The sequence below is a fragment of the Meleagris gallopavo genome, chromosome 8 (assembly GCF_905368555.1).
Source record: "Meleagris gallopavo chromosome 8, MGAL_WU_HG_1.1, whole genome shotgun sequence".
NCBI lineage: Eukaryota > Metazoa > Chordata > Aves > Galliformes > Phasianidae > Meleagris > Meleagris gallopavo.
Window position 1 is genome coordinate 3376867 of NC_139411.1, and position 20517 is coordinate 3397383.

The 20517-nt window shown below is 40.7% G+C and overlaps 1 protein-coding gene across 9 annotated transcripts in view; it reads left to right on the forward strand.

Annotated features, from left to right (window-relative positions):
* The window catches only part of PCDH15 (protocadherin related 15), a 682309-nt gene that overhangs the window by 430517 nt on the left and 231275 nt on the right, over window positions 1-20517 (forward strand). For all 9 annotated transcript variants that reach the window (XM_085229238.1, XM_085229233.1, XM_085229230.1 and 6 more), the window contains one exon: window positions 20161-20321. In XM_085229238.1, coding sequence (XP_085085364.1) covers window positions 20161-20321 — 161 coding nt within the window. The remainder of the gene's footprint in view (window positions 1-20160; window positions 20322-20517) is intronic.

Below are 20517 nucleotides of genomic sequence, written 5' to 3' on the forward strand. Positions count from 1 at the left end.
CGATTTGTAGATCTTCTTTAGATGATGTCTGTGTTTCAGCAAGCATCTCATTTTGGGTCTGTGGACCACATCTCCTGTTTTTAGATAATTTTCATTTGTACTAAACAGCTTTTGAATGCTTCGTGTTTGCTTCTTGTGAAAAATCAGCAAGTTTGAGATTTGAGGTAACCAAAGTATCCCACGTGAGTTTGTGGCTACTTAGCTAATTTCCTCTTTAAAACCACTTATTGAATGTTGTAACTTTTATTATTGCATATGAGAATACAGTAGAAACGTGTTCTTGGGTATGTTTTGACTTGCTTGACTTTAGCAAGTTGGGTACTTCATCAATTCTGATGTTCCCCTTGTGTAGATGAACACAGATACATACTTCAAGAGACAAAGTTTTTCTATAAAAATACTGAGTTGGAACTCCAAATGCCAGAAAAGGCATTCTTGGTGGTGTCAGGCATAAAATAGCAGTGGTTAGGAGAGGATTTGACCAGTAAACTTGATGCTGGAATGCTGTTTTATTTAGAGAACATAGGCACGTAGTGGATTGGTTCTGTGGTGCTGTTTGCAATTGCTCAGGCAGAGCAGCTTCCCTCTCACAAGATCTGGTTTTGTAGTAATTTCTACATTAATTAGTAGATTGTTGGGTATATTTGGGCTATACAAGGGCTGCTCATAGGAGTTGTGTGGGACGGCAGTGTCCTCTTATTTCTGTCTTTGTCTTGTGTTTGGTTTATACATCTAATGCAATTATGGTTGGATCCAGATCTGAGAACAACGTGAAGCCTGAGCTTTTATTTAAAACCTTCAGCTTTTCTCTCATGTTGCTTCAAGCCTTGCCTTTGAAAGCTGGAGAAAACAGGGAGAAGAACAGATAAAGATTCCAGTATACAAAGTTGCCAGGTTTGCATTTGGGTCATCAGCGAGTGAGTGATGGGACCTGGAAGCAATATGAGTGATAAAGCCAAAATTAGTTGCTTACATTTGAAGTGATACTAGTTCTGAGCCTGTGTGCTCTCATCTGTACTGGTAAACGAGTGGTGCAAGGACTTTCCCTGCAGCCCTGAAACCATCTGGCGTGGTTGGAACATGTCTGCACTGTCGCATTTCTCAGCCTCCCAGCCTCTAATGCACCCTGACCTGGGCAGTGGCAGCTCCTCAGCTGTGCCCAGCTGTTGTTTAGGCAAGAGCTGTTCTGACTGTGGTTAAAAGCATCCTGGAGACCCTAATAGCCATGGGCCAGCACTTAGCATTGGTCTCAGTGCTCCAGTCTGTGCTGTGGCACTGGTTCATACAGGAGTAAGATGCAAAGCAAACAAAGTGGGTAAGGGCTTTTTGCCTTTCCTCCCTCTCTTTCGGGTCTGCCCTGCAGTGATTTGCTTGGCAGAATAGAAGTGCTGTCGCTCCATGAAATGTGAGATCCTTATTTTCAACCTTTATTGGGTACCAGCTGTTTACAAAGCAAGTTGACATCTATTTTTGTTTCTCTTTTTCTATGCAAACAAAGAACTTGTACATCAAAATAAAGGAGATGGAAATGATCTGTTGTTAAACTTGACAGGGGTTTTGATTTAATATTGTTAGGCTCTGTTCCTGTTTTCAATTAGCTTTGAACTCTGCTCACATACTGCTGTTGTTCAGTATTTCTGTCAAAAAAAAAAAAGAAAAAGATTGCAGCTAGTGTTCAGAAAAGACACAAACCAAGAAATACCACTGAAAGAAACATTCAGCTGCTGAAATAATTTGTTCCTACCGTGTGTTGTTGCTGGAATTGCTTGGTGTAGATAAAAGCATGCTGTGTTTGAGAAAGCAACAGAAAATATCATTAGTCTTCTGAGACCTTTATCAAAGGAAGCTCTATGTTTTGGCTTGTTCCTTTTTTTTTTAATTTTTTTTTTAATTTTTTTTTTAAGTCCTAAAGTGTGAATGCTTTTGTTTCATGGTTCAGAATGAATATCATGAGGACATGATAGAAATAAGATCATGAAGAAAATTCCACTGAAAGTCAGGTTTTTCCTGTGCATAAAGCGCTAATAGATTTTAAAGGATGCCAAAACCAACTTTTATCCCTGTGATGATGGGCAGGACTCCTCAGCAAACATCTGACAGTGTGGGATCATAGTTATATTGGATGCAGAACAACGATTGCATTCTTTACAGTTGCCAAATAGTGCCAGTCTTTCGCAAGTGTGGTAGCTCCTCCAAAAAGTGTTAAGTCTATACTTGTTGTCGCTTTTTATATTGTCTCTTTTTTTGTAGGCCTTCTTCAAAGTCACATTAAATGTACTATTTTCCCATGTTAGTGTTGCAGTAGAGCCTTTGTTGGGTGCATCCATGTATTCTCCACCCAAAAGGAGGGATCTTGGCATTTACGTACACATATTTCTCCAGTACATCTGTCAAGGCATGATGGAAAATCTTTACCTTAAGGAAGATATGTTAATATTCTTTGTTCTTCTTAATTTGGCAGATACAGAATCGTATGATCATAGAATCATTAAGGTTGGAGAAGACGTCTAAAATCACTGAGTCCAACTGTGTATGACACAAATGATACAGAATCATCTGGGGATGAGACCAAAAGGTGCTTAATTTCGCTTGTGTAGTGGTCTAAGAAGATAATCCAAAACTGCTAACCTTATATTTCCTGACAACTTGGCTGTCTTTCTGAGCTGTATTTGCTTAATATTAAAAAAAAAAAAAAAAAAACCTTAAAATTTCAATATCTGTATAAGCAGAAATTCTTTAAACATATCCACAGAATGGTGGCTAATCTGTTAGTGGTGTTTTTAATTAAGGATTTCTCATGACCATTAGCATATAGCTAGCAAAGGGCTGACAGACTCTGGAAGAGGTGGCCCATTAGCTCTGCAGAGCCTTGTGTTACCTGAGGGAAGCGAGGAGGCTCAAAAGCTGCAATTATTTCTTTGGATAAGGGAAGTTGGGAAGTTAGATGTTACAGTAAGATTGTTTTAAAGATGCATCAAAAAAGCAAGATCAGGAAAGTTAGTTGCTCACACTTGAGGGTTTTGCAATGAAAGCTGGCCCATATCTGCGTGGCCAAGTGTGGCAGTTACCATACGTATATAGTGCACATGTAATCCTGTCTTGGGCAGCACGTGTCAATCTGAGAAGATGGGTATTTGGGATTTTAGGGTGCAAACAGCTGTCCAACTTCCCTGAGATGCCAATTAAAAAAAAAGAAATCAGGGCAGTGTCTAGCCAAGTCACACTGGCCCTACAACAGGGTTAGGATATGTATGCAAGATGGCAAGCTGTCAAATAAAATACTTTAAAGAAGTTGGCCTTTCCTGTAAATTGCTTTGCAGTGAGTAGGGTAGTGTGCCTCGCTTATGGCAGACTTTGTTTTCTGTTGCTTTTTTTTTTTTTTTTTTTAAGATGTGTAAAATGGGTTTTTACATTTCGGGGTGTTGCATGTATTCAGGTGATGTTTTTTCCTTGTAAGTTTGCTATTGAAAAAGTGAAAATAATACAAAAATAATTTGAATGCTATCGGAGTTGCTTTAAGGTGTCGTCCATTGCAAGTTTTACTGGAACAAATACGGAGTAAAGTACAGTTCTACAACTCAAACTTCTATAACTTCCCTTCTGTTGCGAAGTACTGCCAAACAGCGGCTAAAATCCCCTTGCCTATGGTAACCTACTGCCTAGCAAAAATTCAAATAGAAATGAGGTACTGAATGTTTTGATGGGCAAGTCTGAATTGTATTGTGCATTTATACATTATAAAAGAAGTCAATGTTATCAAATCTATTTTTAACTACCATCATACGCATAAGCTGCCACCAAAAATTGAATAATAGCATGACCTTGAGCGTTGCTTGTCAAAACAGTTATCAAAGGTGAGTTGAGTAAAGTTGATTGCTTTGGCTGGTTTGTTTGCTGAACCTTTAGAGCATTCAGAAAAAAAAAGGATTTTATCAGATGTCTTCTTCATAAAGGGTATTACCAGAGAGAATCACCAAGGCTGGAAAAAACCTCCAAGATCGTCCAGTCCAACCATCTACCTCCCACCGATATTTCCCCACTAACCCATGTCCCTCAGTACAACATCTGAATGTTTCTTGAACACCTCCAAGGATGGCGACTCCACCACCTTCCTGGGCAGCCCGTTCCAGGGCCTGGCCACTCTTGGAGAAGAGATTATTTCTTGATATGCAACCTGAGGCCATTCCTTCTAGTGCTGTCGTTAAGTGGGAGAGGAGGCCAACCCCATCTCGCCACAACCTCTTTTCAGGGGGCTGGAGAGAGCTGTGTATGGTCTTCCCTGAGTCTCTTTTCTGCAGATCAATGAAGCAAAGTTTGCTCAGCATAATTGCCTATCATCAAGGGGAACGTACAGATCTGCTTTGTAAGTCAGCAGTCGCAGAACCGATGCATCCTGAATGTGGGCCAGCAGTACCAAAGTGATGAGTATTTTGCTGCTGAGTTTCACAGGTGCATCCTGGCACCAGAGAAACAGTGAGCTGTGGGAATTTCTTTCCCCTGGAAGGATTTTGCGCACTAACTGGTTCAAACATCCTTCTCGTTGCTCTGCACATCCTATTTCTGTCTGTTTGGAGTCCCTTGAGAGGTTCTGTACTCAGGATAATTTTGTTAATCCCAGATTTCACCCTGGAGGTTTCACCTTGAGCAGGTGATCTGGGGAAGTGAGTGACGTGCCACTGTGTTGGAGCTGAGATGAAGTTTTCTAATAATGGAGTTGTTGAATTCCTGGTTGTGTTTTGAATGTGTGAAGTATGCTTTACGCAGTAGCTTGCATTTGCAGATTTTCATAAGGTGAAAGGAGGTGTATGTCCCTGATGTGGGTCCATGCTTTGTTTCATTTCAAAATCCTGCTCTAAAGTGATAAGATGAAAGTATAACAAGGTGCAGGATTCTTTAAAGATGCAAAGAGATTGACCTTCAGCTGTTTTTTGTCATTAAAAATAACTGTCTCAAGACAAAATCCTTGTTTTGTTAGGAAGTAAGCTCAGCTGGTTAAAGTTATGAAATGTCATGTTATGGTAAGATGTTTGGCTGCAGCTCGAGTCAGATGGAACAAAGTGTGCACATATAATCATGGATACGTTTTATTGTTTCAATGATTTTTACATCATTACATACCAAAGCCTCTTCTGTTGCTTTTGGATTTTGCTGCAACAGCTTGATAAAGCAAATGCCTGAGGTTTCCATTTCCACAGAGCATGCAGTTGAACAGGAGAAACTTAGCTAATCTCATCTATTACCTTATTCTGACTTGGCTTTTATGCTTTGAAATCTTCAGTTTGCGTACAAAATCAGATGCCGTAAATTCTCTTAACAGCCTCCTCCAATTGTTTGTTTGCAGTCCGCTCGATGATACTTTCTTTATGCAGAGATCTGTTCCAGACAGCCTTTTATTTAAGTGTGATTTCCCTTAGGAAGAGAAGAGTAAATCTGTCTGAAGAATTATTTGCAAGGTAAGCGATGAAAAGGTTAAAAACCTCATATTACACTTGTTGGCTGTTTGGCTTGGATTTTGGGGAAATCTGAAGTAGTTATCTGTCTCTGGGAAGAGTGGAGCTTTAACTAAAGCTTTGGCTTTTTTCCTGATGACCTGCTGCCTAAAATTGTCTATAGGATGGAACACTTGAGTGGCATTAAGGAGCTGCAGTTTGAGGTATTAAGGAAGTCTGTACTGAAGACTGTAGGGTCAACAAGCGAAACAGTGTATAATTTAGTTGAATATCTTCAGGAGAGAAAAAATGCTTCTAGCAAGTATAAAGAATCACAGAACGAATCGAATTGGAAAAGATCTTAAAGATCTTCCAGTTCCAACCCCACTGCCATGAGATGGTTGCTGGCCTTGAGCACCTGCAGGGATGGAGCGTCCACAACTTCACTGGGCAGTCTGTGCCAGGGCCTCACTGCTCTCTCAGTAAAGAAGTTTCACCTAACACCTAACATGAATCTCCTCTCTTTTGGTTTAAAGCCATTCTCTGTCCTGTCACTATCTGCCGGCTCACTGTAAGCTGCTTTCAAGTACTGGAAGGCTGCAGTGAGGTCTCTCTGGAGCCTTCTCCACTCCAGGCTGAACTAGCCTGGCTTCCTTAGTCTTTCTTTGGAGTAATCCAGCCTTCCCATCATCTTCGTGGCCTCCTCTTGTTCTGCTCCAACAGCTCCACGTCTTACTTGTGCAGGGAGCCACAGGCCTGGGCGCAGCATTCCATATGGGGCCTCATGAGGGCAAAGTAGAGAGGGGCGATCACCTCCTTCACCATGCTACCACTCTTCTATTGATGCAGCTGAGAATGCAGTGACCTTCGGGGCAGCAATCACATGCTACTTGGCTCGTGTCCAGCTCCCCCAAGTCCTTCTCTGCAGGGCTGCTCTCAAGAAGTTCTTCTCTCAGTCTGTAAACGTATTTGGGATTGCACAGATCCAAGCGCAGTACCTTGCATTTGGCCTTGGTGAACCTCATCAGGTTCAACCTTGGTTTTCCCAATCCCGTATCTACGTGCCTGGATGTGTATAATGCCAAGTATTTCTGGTTTTCACAGTTGGTAGGTTGATAACGTCTGCGAAGAACTGTAAGTTGGTACCAGTGGTATAGATCATCCAGATTCTGTGTTCTAGATTGTAATGAGGCTGGAGTAGAATGGAAAGACATGAGATGAATACTTGCATTTGTTTGCCCCTTGTAATCCATCACCTATTCTGCCTGAATTCTGTATTCTGTTGCAAAGCCACTGGTGTGGGTTTTTTTAAACTGTTTTTGGAATTTTCATTACTTGACATGAACTCAACTCATCAAAGTTTATGCACAGCTATAGGTTATAAATGTTCTTGTAGACTTCTGTGAAATGGTTTTCTTATATATCTATAAATTCTCAGGGAAATAATGGTTTCCTATCCCTGTAATGGGAATGCTGGGCAGTATTACATTGAAAGCTTAAATATTAAAAGAAAAAAGAAAAAAAAAGAAAAAAAAAAGTGACTTTTCCTCTGAAAGCACACTCTTTCATATCAGCAGAAAACAAATTTCAAAGACAGAACCTCCTTTTGTTGATGTTCTGCTTTCAGACTTTCCTGTCATTTGCTGGTTGGGGTAATTCCTCCTTCACTGCCACTTCCAAAACGTCACATGAAATTGGGGGTGTATCATAGCAACAGAATACAGTTGGGCTGGATAATGAGCAAGAGTTGTGTCCAAAGCCTAGATAGGTATGAGCATAGTTATTTGATTGTTCCTTTTTCTTCTGTCTGGATGATGTCAGTGTTTGATTCATTGTGCCTCTTCATGCACACTCAATTTGCAACTGGGAGACTAAAGCCAAGTCCAGGCTAAGCAGTCAGGTTTGAAGAGTTTGGAGAATACATTAGTTGCTGTGCCTTCCTTATTGCAGGGGGTGCACGAAGAAAATCCAAGTTCGCTGGCAGCATTGTTTGTTTTTGTCCAGGTGCTTCTCTGCAGTAAGAGAGGATGAATAAGCATCAGTAAGTTGTGCTTTTTTTTTTTTTTATTTTGCCTTCTTAGTAAGGAGAAAACAGATGCAAATGGCTATTACAGCGCACAGTAGATGCCTAGGAAATACTGAATAATGAATTGTGCAAATAGCTATACGCAACATTTAGATGGGCCTTTTGTAATTCTAATAATCCAACTTCAGATTATGGTGATACAGGTACCTGCTGCTCCTCTCTGAACGGTAGGCAAACAGGCCCTAGGATGGCTCCAAATTAAGCTGAAAACATTCAAATCGTGTAATTCACATCTTCAGTGGCCATTGCCTGATCGTGGTGTTCCCAGCAGAATGCTTGATCCGTTTCATTATTTATGAGTTCTTGAGTGTTTAAAGTGTAAATTAGACTTTTCTAAACAGAAAACCAATAAACCTTAGTGTTAATTTGCTTGAGTAATGGCTGAAGGAATTGGAAAGGAAACAAAATTTGCAAACACAGTGTTTAGTATGTATTTGTGATCTGACAAGCTGTGAAATGTGCCCGAGACCTCTAAAACAGACTGCTTGAATGTTCAGTTCTCCCAAGGAGATGTGATGAATGGACAGCTGCCCTGCTCTCCATCTTTGCAGTTGTGTGCTGAAACCCTCATTTTGATCCAACAATCTGCATTTCTGTTTCATGGATCAAAGACCGACTTCATGCACATGCCTGCTCTTCCTCTTTATCGATCTTGCTTGCCTGTCTTGAGATCTCAAGTCCCACCCTATTTGCACCGTAGCAGAGATGTTTAGTTCTGGGAGATGGATATCTTATTTTGAGAGGCAAACCTAGCCAAAGCCTGGCTTCTCCTTAGCGACAAAAGTCTGCATTTACCAAGTATGTCTGCCAAAACCTAAGTGGAAATTGGATGCTTCTGCATTTTCTGCCTTATGGTAATAGAAATATGGTATTATTCCAGAAAAAAAAACGATAAGTGGAACTGAAATGAACAGGCTCTTTGACTCAAATGTGCACCCTATGGGATACATTTGGGATACGTAGGATGCAAGTATGATCCTCAGGAGAGAGAGCCAAGGCAAGGAGTGGGAAGTGAAGGATTTTTGCTTTCTGGCTATCTCTAACGTTCTGAAGCTTTTCTCACTTGAGAGTGCCGGGAACCCCTCCTTATTCCAAACTGGCTGATTCTTCCTAAGTAGAAGTTTGGGGGCATGTAGATTTTGGCATTTGGCAGGAGGAACCAAAAAGCCTCAAGAGGCCCTAGCAGCAGCCCTCCCTTCCCCAAAGCTCAAGGAGCTCAGGAGCCGTGGGCTCACTCTTGGGAGATCCTCATTCTCCTAGGGGGATTTTGTGGGTTTTTTGTGCGCGTTTGAAGTTGGTCAAGGAAGCCACGGTGGTGGCTCCTGCTTTTCTGCATGCCTGATGCGTGTATGCCTTGAGAGCTTTGTCATGTGTTTCCAGCCACCAGGAAAGTCCAGGAAAAGTAAGGCACATCCTTATCAAGGAAATGAAAGTACTGCCAATATAAACATTTTGCTCTCAACCTAAATATGTTCAGGTAGGGACTGTGGCTGGATTTCTGTGTGCTGGGACTTCCCAGATGGATGGTTCAGATTCAGGACTCAGTTGCATGCACATGGGCTTTGCTGTGTCTGGGATGTGTGGGACATTCTCACTTCTGAGGATCTTGAGCATATTGCACAGGTGCAGTACATTTAAATCTGAAGTACATTTAAATCTGAAGCGTATGGTGCTAGAAAATAGTACACGTGTCCTGGCTCTGTGATCACACAGCTGAGCCTTGATTCTGCTTTGTCCTGGCTTGGCACCTGTTTGGCAGGTGTAGAGTAATACACTATATACTAATGTTTATTAAAATGGTGTCCACAAAATAAGAAGGGTTTGAAATAGAAATGAGATTGGTATTGTGATAATATATTTAAATGGGAAGGCTTGGATACCCTTGGGAACATCGCTTCTCTTTTAAATGCAAATCATTTTGTTTGCAGGTTCCTAACATAATAAACTATGTACATAATCAGACATTTTGTATTCCCAGGAGCTCAGTTCTAGCTCGGGTTTACGTTAACTTTACTAATATACACATTTTTTCCCCCAAAAAAGTACCAAATAAAATAAAGCCAGGAGTTTGCAACATGTAAAGGTGCAGTAAGCTTATTTTCTGCAGTGTTAACTTTTTCTTTCAGTGCAAAAGCTGGTTTGCTGTTTTTAGCACTGTGGCGAGAAGCTTCCAAAATTCATTACCTTCTGGTAATTTCTTTGTCACAACACATGGCAGAGCACGGTTGGAATTCTGTGAACGTTTCCTTACCTGTGGGCACCTTCTGCTCCAGGGTTTCTCTGTAGCTGTTCTCCATTATCTCTGACTGATCAGTAAAGGAAAGAGTAACTTTCCAGTTGTGGCATACATAAACTTGACCAAACGCAGGAACAGGCCCTGTGTGCAAATGAAAGCAACACTGGCCAGCGTTTCTACTGAGTCTCTCAAATTACCAAGGTAACCCAGAGTTGGCAGTGATTTCCTCCAGCTGTAGGGATATTTTCCTGATGGAATTCGAGTAATGTCTTCCTAAAGACACCCCGTGCTGTTGGTTTCTTCTAAGAAGCATTATGATCTTTCCAGAACTTAAGGATGAGAAGCTCATACATCTGGCTCTTCTTTCAGTCCCTGGCTCCGGGATTACCATCTCCAAAGTAGGGGTAGCAACAGCCAGAGTATGCCACCAGCTTGTATGTCAGGATAATTGATTGAGCCCTTTGAAGGGCTCATCCACAAAGGGGTAGTGGTACTGATGCACTTCCTTTCTCAAAGGATGAGTGAGTCACTCAGGTTCCAAATAACAAAATCCTTCAAGTGTTTGCGTTCATACATATCCTCACTGTTGTTCACTGTGTCTTAAAATAGAAATTGCCTTCAATAATTCCCATTGGCAAGGTCTTCTGGGAAGTGAGATGAGTAGCAGAGCATGTGCTGGAATAGCCCCAGGACTTCCTATCTAACTGCTGATTGTCATATATGCATTTATATTATTTCTGAGCTGTCTTGTAAGAATATTTTTGTATTATTTTTAAGTTTCCCAGGCATTGTAGCCTGTGTATTTTTTGACTGCCTTTCCGTTGTATGTGTGGATACTCTGTGGGGTAACATTTCCTGTTAATGGTAAATGTCTCTCTGTCTGTACATGATATCTCATATGAGAGCAGTGGTTTGCGAATATTTTTTCAAGGTTGGAAGCTTTTGTGTAGGTAATGGAGAATCTTGTAACCTGGTTTTAGTCCCATTGACTAAACTAAAAATAAAGCACAGATGAAGAATCCAGATTTTGAGTCTTGGAAATTGTGCTGCTGTAGACATTTTACCCATGTGGTTGTCAGAGCCTCAGCAGCCGCCTTGGGAGACGAGGGGGGTCTGGGGACCCTGGAGCTGCCAGCAGCCCCTGGCTGTGGGAACCAGGTTGTCCCATAGCCCTGAACTCCCCTTTGATCATCCCAGCTCTCTTGCGGCTCTGCAGAGCCACAGCTGCTGGTCTGGAGAGCAGTCAGAATATTTGTTAGTTGGTCTTCAGTTAGCATGTCAGTGCACTTTGAACATGTGCAGTTAGCTTTCTGGAAATAGTCCCATGAGGAAAATATAATCGCTAATCACTGTAATCATTCTGTGCAGTCATAGGCTTTTAAAAAGCTTTTGAAGTAGAGTTTGTATGATTTGTAAATGTCTCAAATGTCTCTTTTATAGCTGTCAAGCCATTAAGCCTTTGGACAAGGGAGATCTGGAGCCAAGGAGCATGTGGATGAGGGAGTTACAATTCACCTTGATTTGTCAAATTGCAAGTGCAGTTGTGATTAGCAAAACCTATGTTGCGTAGTGAGAGGAAGGATTTTTGCATGAATAGATGAGAAACATATACAACAACAAAAAAATAGAGCAAAGTGGCTGATTCTCACAGCAGAGGATAGTCACCAGTGAATTCCTGTAAAGCTGCATGCCAAGACCTGATTATTCAGCATACTTATAAATTTTCTAGAAGCAGGGGGACTGGATTGTCTGGCTTGGGTGTCCAGTGAATTTTATTTTTTTTTTTAAACAAAAAAAAAAAAAAAAAAAAAAAAGGGAGGGGTGGGGAGAATGCAGAGAACTTGATGATTGAGTGAACAGGAGATGCAATGGCGGATACAAAGTGGTGATGCACAGAAATCAGAAGTGGTGCCTATCAGGCAAAAAGTTATTCACAGCTTCATATGTGAAGGTGGCTTGAGGTTGAGGTGACTTATCACTCTGAATAAAATGCTAAAAATCATTAGGAAAAGATCACTTTGTCTTTCAAAGAGTCATTTTGCCACTGGATAAATGTATCCCTTGAACACTGTGTGTGGGTACAGTCCAGATCTTTTCAACGAGGATGAAAGAAAGCTGGAGGAGAAAGGAAGCAAGAATGTTGAGAGATGAAGGGCAGCCATCTTCAAGAACAGATGCGTGGGATGGAATCCTTTGTCCTCTCTGAAAAGAGGTTGGAGATGTATACGTTTATTGACTAGCATGCACTGGAGATACTAGAGGATATGAAAGATACCAGGTTGCAAGTTCAGAAGAAATAAAAGAAACATAATGCGGAGTTTATCTGTAGAACGCCTCTCAAAAAATCAGCGTTTGATGTACTTACTTATTTTACCTTTTGAAATCAGAGTCCATCCAGGGTTGTTAGAGATGTAAAGGTTGTTGGAACAATCTCCCAAGATCACAAATATTAAGAAAAATAGAAATGATTCCAGAAGGAGAAGTTTTAGAAGGTTACTTTAGGAAAAGAAAGACTGACTTATAGTGCAAAAACCTTCCTTTATGTTGCAGTCTCTTTGTTTTGCTTTGCCAGGTGCAGTAGAGTGTCATCGTACATTTAGTAGAGGACTTCTCAGACCATGGTCTCATCCAAGGAAGACGTTAATGTGGTTCCATGTTGCAAAAATTCTGCTAAATGTAGAAAAAAATCCTTCAGTGTCATTTAGAGGCTCTGTTCAGTGGCAGCACTGACTGAACAGCATGTGTGTAATAGAAGGTTTGAAGCTGGGGCAGCAGTGGAGGTGCTCAGCTGTCAGTGATGTGGGTGGGCATGCACAACAGTGTGCTGAGCTGGTTACAGGAGAGTAGTGAAATGTCGGAAACTGGTGTGGCCACTGTAGCAGGAGGTAGGAAGCAGCCAGTGCTTGCTCACATGCTCTGGGGAGAGTGCTGTTTTTTTTTTTTTTTTTTTTTTTTTCTGATTTACTTTAGGTTGGTACTGTAATATCTAGGAGTGGCACTCTGGGAAGAGTTCAGGTCCAGGCTGGTTGGAGCCCTGGGTAACCTGACTTAGAGTGAGGTATCCCTGTCCATGGCAGGGGTTGGAATTGGATGGGCTTTAAGGTTGCTTCCGACCCAAAAGGTTCTGTGAGTCCATGGCAGCACTGTGCAGGAGTGCTGTGTTCAGAAGCAACGCATACAGCCAATCGATAGACAGAAGTAATGAATTCTGTTGGAGAAATAATATATTGCTGTGTTAAAAATCTACAAACTTGAGTCAGTCCTTGGGTACCAGCATGCTTTACCTACATAATTTAAGTTTCTCAGTACTAAGAGGCCTTCTGTCAGATGCACTTGAAGAAAGGGAATAGAAGATCAACTTCAGCAGCCTCAGCATGGGGCCCTGTGGTGACCTTCCCCCAGAAAAACATTAAAGGAGGAGCCAGAGGACCCCCTCTGAACCAAGCAGCAATCCTGCTGCTGCAACCCCAAGCACTTAAAAAAAAGAGAACAACTTCTTTCATGTTTCCTTTTTTTAAGCTTTCAGGATTCATTGTTTTCATGTCTTTCCCATGTCTGTGTGAGGAATGGTGAGGCACTTGTTTTTGTCTGAAATGCTTCTTCGTTATCATATTTTTCAATATGCAGCCTTGAGCAAATTGTGTAGGATTTTACATGAAGTAAGTTTGCAACCTGTAAGCTTTGGGCCCAGCCCAACCCCCGGCTCCCCCAGTCCTCAGCTCCATTAGTGACAGGGCAGTATCATCTCTGCAGCCTGTATTCTTTTATCTCTGTCCCCACTCCATCCTTTGACTTGCTTTTCTCACCACAGCTCTCAGTGCCTCTGTGTGACCCAAACTCTCCACTTCACTCTTTCCTCTTTGCTGTGCCTTCTTCTGGACTTCCATTTCTCTTTCCAGGCTCACTGTTTATATGTTTGCCTCTTGTGCATCCTCTTAAAAGGGGGGCAAAAAAAGGAAGCAAGTTGATTTAGCTTTGCACAACTAGAAAGGCAAGTAGTTATGTGTCTGAATATGTAGTGAGGTCTCGTTTGACCTTTTCCTTTACCGTTACTTTTCATTCTTGGTACGATATTGTGTACAGAGTGAATGCTGTGGGTCAAGTTTTTCCAGGTCACACATGAGTCTTGAAGTAATGAGCATATTTTGTGGCTCTGGTCACATTGGTGAAGCAGAGGGGAGGCATAGAGGAAGGAGTGTGATTCTTTATGTCCCACAGGACAGACGTGTGTATGATCTGAAGTAGCTGTAATCCAAGCACTGCTGCCTTTCCCCCATGAGGAAGCGTCATCCATCGTCTTGCCACATCCTTTCATCCTGAGACAGGAGTTAGTGCTAGACCATGTCGTCATTCTGTCTAGGATGAATTAAACCAAAACCATGGATCACTTTAGCCTATTGTGGACCCAAACGGGTGCTGTGCAAAGATGGACGTTTTCCTCGTAGTACTTGGATTATTGCAGTTACTTGAGGTGGGAAATTTAAGGTTTTAATGGGTTGACCAGGAGTAAAAGCCTAAAATCTGAATGGCCAAAGGGCTACTTTTAGCTTTGCTCTGTAATTGTTTAGAGGCTGTGGCTGCATGTAGAGCCTGGAAGAGAGGAAATGAGGCCGAAGGGCACAGAAATAATCTTGAAACAATCTTGGAAACTTCAGAGATGTCTGCTGGTGATCTGAGGTGTAAGAACTGAAATTCTGTGATCCCAAATGTGGCTTTGCACAATCATCTTAGATTTTTGTCTATTAATCTATAGCATAGATCTAAGTAAGTTGAGGATAGTGTTCAGAATTTAGTTCTGCAATACGGTTTTCTTTTTCCTTTGACTCCTAATTTATCACAATTTAATTCATCCTTACCTATAGACATGCATCTGGAAATCTAGAAAAATAAGTTCATAATCCAGATTTTGCTATGAAAACCATGTAGAATATCAAGCAATCAAGTCTAAGCTTGCTTCCCACAGCAGCTGTCTCCGGAATTCCTCATTTCTACAGGGCTTATTATTCTTCCTTGGTTGGAATTTATTTCTTTGTTGAATACACTAAGTGTGAAGAAAAAAAAAACAAGACTGTTTCAGAAATTAGAAACGAGTTATCTTCCATCTGTTGACTGTTTTTGGTGCTTGACCTTACTGTAGCTCGAAGAGCTGAATATGTGTGTGTATATGCCTTTGAACTGATATCTTTTTATCATTCGTCTTTTGTAAACTGATCTCCTTTCCCACAAGTCAATACGTAGTATGTCATGTTTCTCGTTTAATATACTTGTGCCTTTGTGTGGGTACAGTGTGTAGGATAGCTGACTCTTCCCTAAAGTCACTTCTTCCAGATGAATATCACATGCATAATTCTCCCAGGCTAAATATTGCAGGCTGAAAAATTCACAACTTTTGTTCCAGCCTATAGAAAACATCCTGTTGTGGTTTTTTTTAATGTAAATTCCCCAACTTGTTATTGGACTTGCTATATAGACTTGATTAATATGCTGAAGTGAAAAATATGTTCTGTGTGAACAGCAAAATACTATTTTTGATTGTGTAACCTTTTCGTACATCAGTCAGTTGAAGTAGCTGCTAATGTAATTCGGTGATATCAGAGGTTAATCATGCTGTTGCAAGAGGTTTTATCTTTCCGTGAGCTTAAAAAATAACAAGTTTCAGACTGTTCTTGAAGGAAGGAAAAATACATTTGGTTGGTAGAAACCTGAGGCTGTACTTCTGTCTCAGCTTCAGACACTTCTCTTCAAGCTTCAGCCATGTAGCTTGCAAGCACTCAGCCTTTCTGTCAGCTTTCCAACTTGTAGTTGGAGGCCCATCCAGTATGGACCTTGTGGAAGGCTCTGTGCTTTTGTCTACAACAGCGATAAGGTTTGTTTAGTTTATATTTCAGGTTTTTGCAGAAACACAGCTTGCCTAATCTGTTACTGTGAAATGCAACTCTTGGTCACCTAGCCTAATCATCTAGGACATGAAAATCCTCAGTCCCGCTTGCAGGCACAGTCAGTGCATGCTGCACTGCTGCACCCCTTTGGTAGCATCAGTATGGCAGTGGATGTGCTCCACATGCCTTGAGCTCGGTGGCAGAGGAAATTGAAACCCTGCTCCTGTGGCTCTATTACGTCTTTTTCATCATCGCTTCAGGTAGGAGAAAGATGAAACAATTCTTGGGAAAAAAAATGCAAAGACAAAGTAGTCATTGGTCACAGGTTCATGAAGGGAAAGTCCTGTTGAACTCAGGGAAGCCAGTGAGTGATTCTGTGTCAAGTTTTTGGATTTTGGCAAAGCTTTTCATACTGGCTGTCATGGTATCTTTCTGGACAAGTACACACTATGATGAGTGAACAACTGGCTGCTGGGTCAAACTCAAGGATAAAAATACACAGTAAATGGGGTTCCATCAGGCTGATGGCCAGTCACTAGTGGGATTTGCAAGGCTCCATTCTGGGGCCACTTCAGTGTTTAATTTGTAAATTTGAAATAATTCTACTGCAAGCAAAAAACCTCCTTTTTTTTTTTTTTTTTTGGTAATATTTGAATTTTGGAAACTGACACGAATATAACTACTGAAAGCTAAGCTCTGCAGGTTTTATTCAGCTAGGTCCTGTTTTCTGATTCATGTGCTGGCATGAGGCTTATTCCCAAGACAGTCATAATTCACTGGCTCTTTATAAATAGGGCTTTGCTGGAACATTCAACTACAAAAATCCCAAGATATGTCTAAATCATTTAATGAATAAGTTCTCCACGAGCAGTAAGGGTCTGCTCTTTTGAGTGCAGTGTAAACAGCAATTTGTGTTTCACAGCTTCTGCATCTGAGTCTCTTGTAATACCATTCCTGTGGAAAGATCACCTTCTGCCAAGATTAACGTGTAAAGACAGAATGCTTCACTGTTATTTCAGTCTAATGAAGATTTTTAGCTTTTTTGATTTCTCTCAAAGGAATAGTGTGGTGTAGAACTATTGTCGTAATATTTACAAGTAAAACAGCAATACTTCATGAATTTGTTGTTGTTGTTTTCTTTTGTAACTACCTGTCAAATAATTCCTAACAAGTTTGGATAGCATTCATGAGTAAACATCATTATTTCAAAAGAATCATTTTACACCTTAAAATAACGTTGCTCTGTTTTTGGTAGATTGTTTGTTTCTTTCTGTGTTTGTTGTTGTGGTGGTGGTGGTGGTTTTGTTGTTTTTAGCTAGCAGCTCACTCGACTTCAGTCCCTTGAGACTCATCCTGTTCTAATCCATTGCCAGTTTGTTTAATCTTCCCACATGACACCTCAATGATCATCCGGTGTCAGTGGAGGTAAAGAAGCAGTCCAGTTCTGGTCTCCACACAAGATGAAAAAGCTGTTCTACATAATGCTCTACTTGTATTGATGTGAAATCTTAACTTTCACATCAGTCTTTTCTTAATCAGCCGGCGAAAAAAAGCCAGGAAAAAGCACTAACTATAGCTTCAGCTGTCCTTATCAATGACCTCTACACACAAGCCAAAGAGAAGGGAATTGTGCTGAAAGATATTAAACGTTTGCTTATCTGGAGTGTATATGAGATATGCGGGATGGGCGTTTATATGGACTCCTTCCATCCTCAGTGTCATATGCAGGATCCTTACTCCAGTGCTCTCTGTGGACTTTGAACAACCATGCCCCAGGTAGAGTAAAATGGCAATTCCCATTCAGTTCCAAGAGAAGATATGCTGTTTTTCTAGCAAGGTAAATACTTGATTTCATCTAGAACATCATTCAGGCTTTTCGCAAAGAGATTTTGAAAGCTATTGTGTTAGTGCATTGCAGATATTAAGAGATGTGTTTGCTTTTGCATGTACACTGAGTGTATGGACAAATTGTCTGTACAGTCGTCACAGAGTCTGCACGTAATCAGATTCTTTCCTAGTAGTTTAGCCCCCTGGCATTTTAGCCAAGGACAGAGGCAGGATGGAAGAACTGAAAGAAGTTAATTGAAGGAAAACACAAAAAACACAGCAATGTTGGATCATACATTATAGAAATAATACTTAAAAAATCAGTGTAAAAAGACTTACTGGCACACTACTGTCTCTTGATGAGGGAGTGTGAGTCCTTTATGGATTTATGAGTACCTGAAGAAGCCCAGTCTGTTTTGAAGAACAGAAGAATTGCTGTATGAAAACCAAACGGAAGTATTTTGTTAAATTGAGCAGATAGCTTTTATGGAGGGTAACAGGGGAGAGACAAATTGAGTGCAGAATTCAAAGCAGCAAGGTCAGTTAAGTAGCAGTATCTTACTAGAGACTATACAAAATTCATCATTACATCAAGATTCTAAGTTGATTAAGTATTAAAAAGAAATTATGTAATTGGAAAAAAAATGGCTTTTTTCAGCCATGCTAAACATTTGAGTCATTGTTTGATTATTGTAGCCATTCCTTAAGATTGAGTTTGACATAAGCTAGTTTTCTAGAAACTCTACAAAGGAGGATGAAACCTCCCTGGAGCAACAAGTCAATACTGTACAAAAGCTACCTACAAGGGCTGCTCCGAAAGTAATGCTGTCTATTTTATTATGTTGGCCCATGACATAGGTGAATGGTAGTGGTATGGAAGTAGAGGTTGGACCTTCTCACCAATATTCCGTTTTGTCGCCATGTGACAGATGTCAGTAGAGGGATGATCTGACAAAGTGGTGTTTGACGTGGAAGTGCATAAGTAGCAAGTGTCATTGAATTCCTCCATGTAGAAGAAATGGTACCCACTGATGTTCATCAATGCTTGCTTGAACGTTTATGGAGACCAAACAGTGGATGTGAGCACAGTGAGGTGGTGGGCGGTATGTTTAGCAGTGACAACAGCAATGTGAAAGTCAAACCGTGTTCCAGAAGGCCAAGCACAACTGTTACACCGTGAAATGAAGCGTATTTTGATGAGCTGATCTGTGTGAACAGACTGATGGTGGTGACTATGTTGAAATACAGTGTTTTGTAGCTGAGAATTTGCTTTATCAAACAGTGTTGCTATGTTCTTTGTGTCTGTTGTAGTTTACATGCAAATAAAGAGAAGGCATAATTTTTTGAGTGACCTACATACAAATGGCATGTAGAATGTTTGCTGTGTACTACTGTTTTGCAACCCTTTCCTCCATTTTGAGGCTTTGCAGTCCAAAGACATGGCCAGAACTTGGACTTAACATTTAGGTTTGAACATCAAGACTGTAAGAAATGGAAGCACTCCCGCCATTATGGTGGCAGGGTGTTCATTATCTTGACTTCTTTGAGGGGGAAATGCTGGTTTTGGGGCACCTTTTATTCAGACAATCTCTAGTTTTCATTGCTGACCTTTCTTTGCATCATCACTGGGGGCACCATATAAAAATGAGGGCAACATACAGACTGGTGGTTTCTATTGGTAATCGAACATAAATGCTTAGAACCATTGCAGTGTTGGCAGCCAGCTTGTTTTTCGTGGTGAAATTCTTTTTCTGTTAAAAAAAAAAAAAAAAAAAGTGATGATCTACGGGAAGCTGTATGCTGCTTCAGTTCCACTAGCTTGGGGTAAAATTGTACAGAACTAATTGCATGAGAGGTTACATCTTAAAACTGTTTTTTCTCACATGGCAAATGGTATTTTTCTTCTGACTTAAAGACCACACTTGTTCTGAAGTTGCTGATGTTTGGTGGTGTTCTTACTGTCATCTCTAAAACAGGACTTTCAAAATAATTCAGGAACCCTTACAGTTGCGTTCTCCTTAATAAAACTGAAAAATATTAAGACCAGTGCTTACTGTTTATATAAATACTGTGCTTTCCCATCTAAGGCTCCGCAGTGGAACGTTTGTGGTAGTCAGTAATGCTTAACATTTAAAAAGGAAGGAAGTTGGAATGTTTCACAGAGGAAATCGTGTGTCATGAACTGGCTAGACAAGCTGTTGGGCAAGACATCTAACTGGCATGATGGGACAAGCGAAAAGAAAAAGCACGTTACATATGTTGAAAAGATGTTTGGTATTAATTAGTATACCGTGTTCTTGTAAAGCTCTAAGAGAGCTTTCTGTAATTGTACCTTTTCTCCTTGGTGTATCACTCTTGCTCTGGAAAAGTGCATTCCTTTGACTTAAGATTGGGTAATGATTAATCGATGAAGAAAAAACTCATAATTTTAAATAGGTATTCTTGGTGGATCGCTTCTTCAACATAAGTTATAGCAATTTGAGTTTCTTGTAGTACTGTATGAAAAAACTTCAGCGTCACAGACAGTTTTTCGTTACAGATAATAAGGCTCAGGCTTAAACATCATCTGAGTCATAAAATACAGCTTCCTAACTGAGGTTTCTGATATTTTTTTTAGTGTTGCTATTGTTATCAAAATACATAAAAAAAAAAAAAGCTAATGCATACATAAAATTCCTCCCTGTGTGCCTTTTGTTTTTGCAGGCACTATCCTGGTTGACAATATGCTGATCAAAGGGACAGCAGCAGGGCCGGACCCCACCATTGAGCTCTCCTTAAAGGACAACGTTGATTACTGGGTGATCCTTGATCCCATCAGCCAGAGGTTGTATTTAAACAGCACTGGCCGAGTTCTGGACAGAGATGTAAGTTTGGAGCTTGTGGTTGGTTTTCTTTTCTCCCCGTAGACTTCATTTTCATTCATGTAAGAATCTGTGTATACTTACAGGATGATCGTGAACATAAGAATTGCTGTAATATAATGTGTTGTCCCCTAGATGACTGCAAACAGAATCGATTGTTAGAACTCGCTTAGGAGCATGGTGAAACTTGGTCATGAAA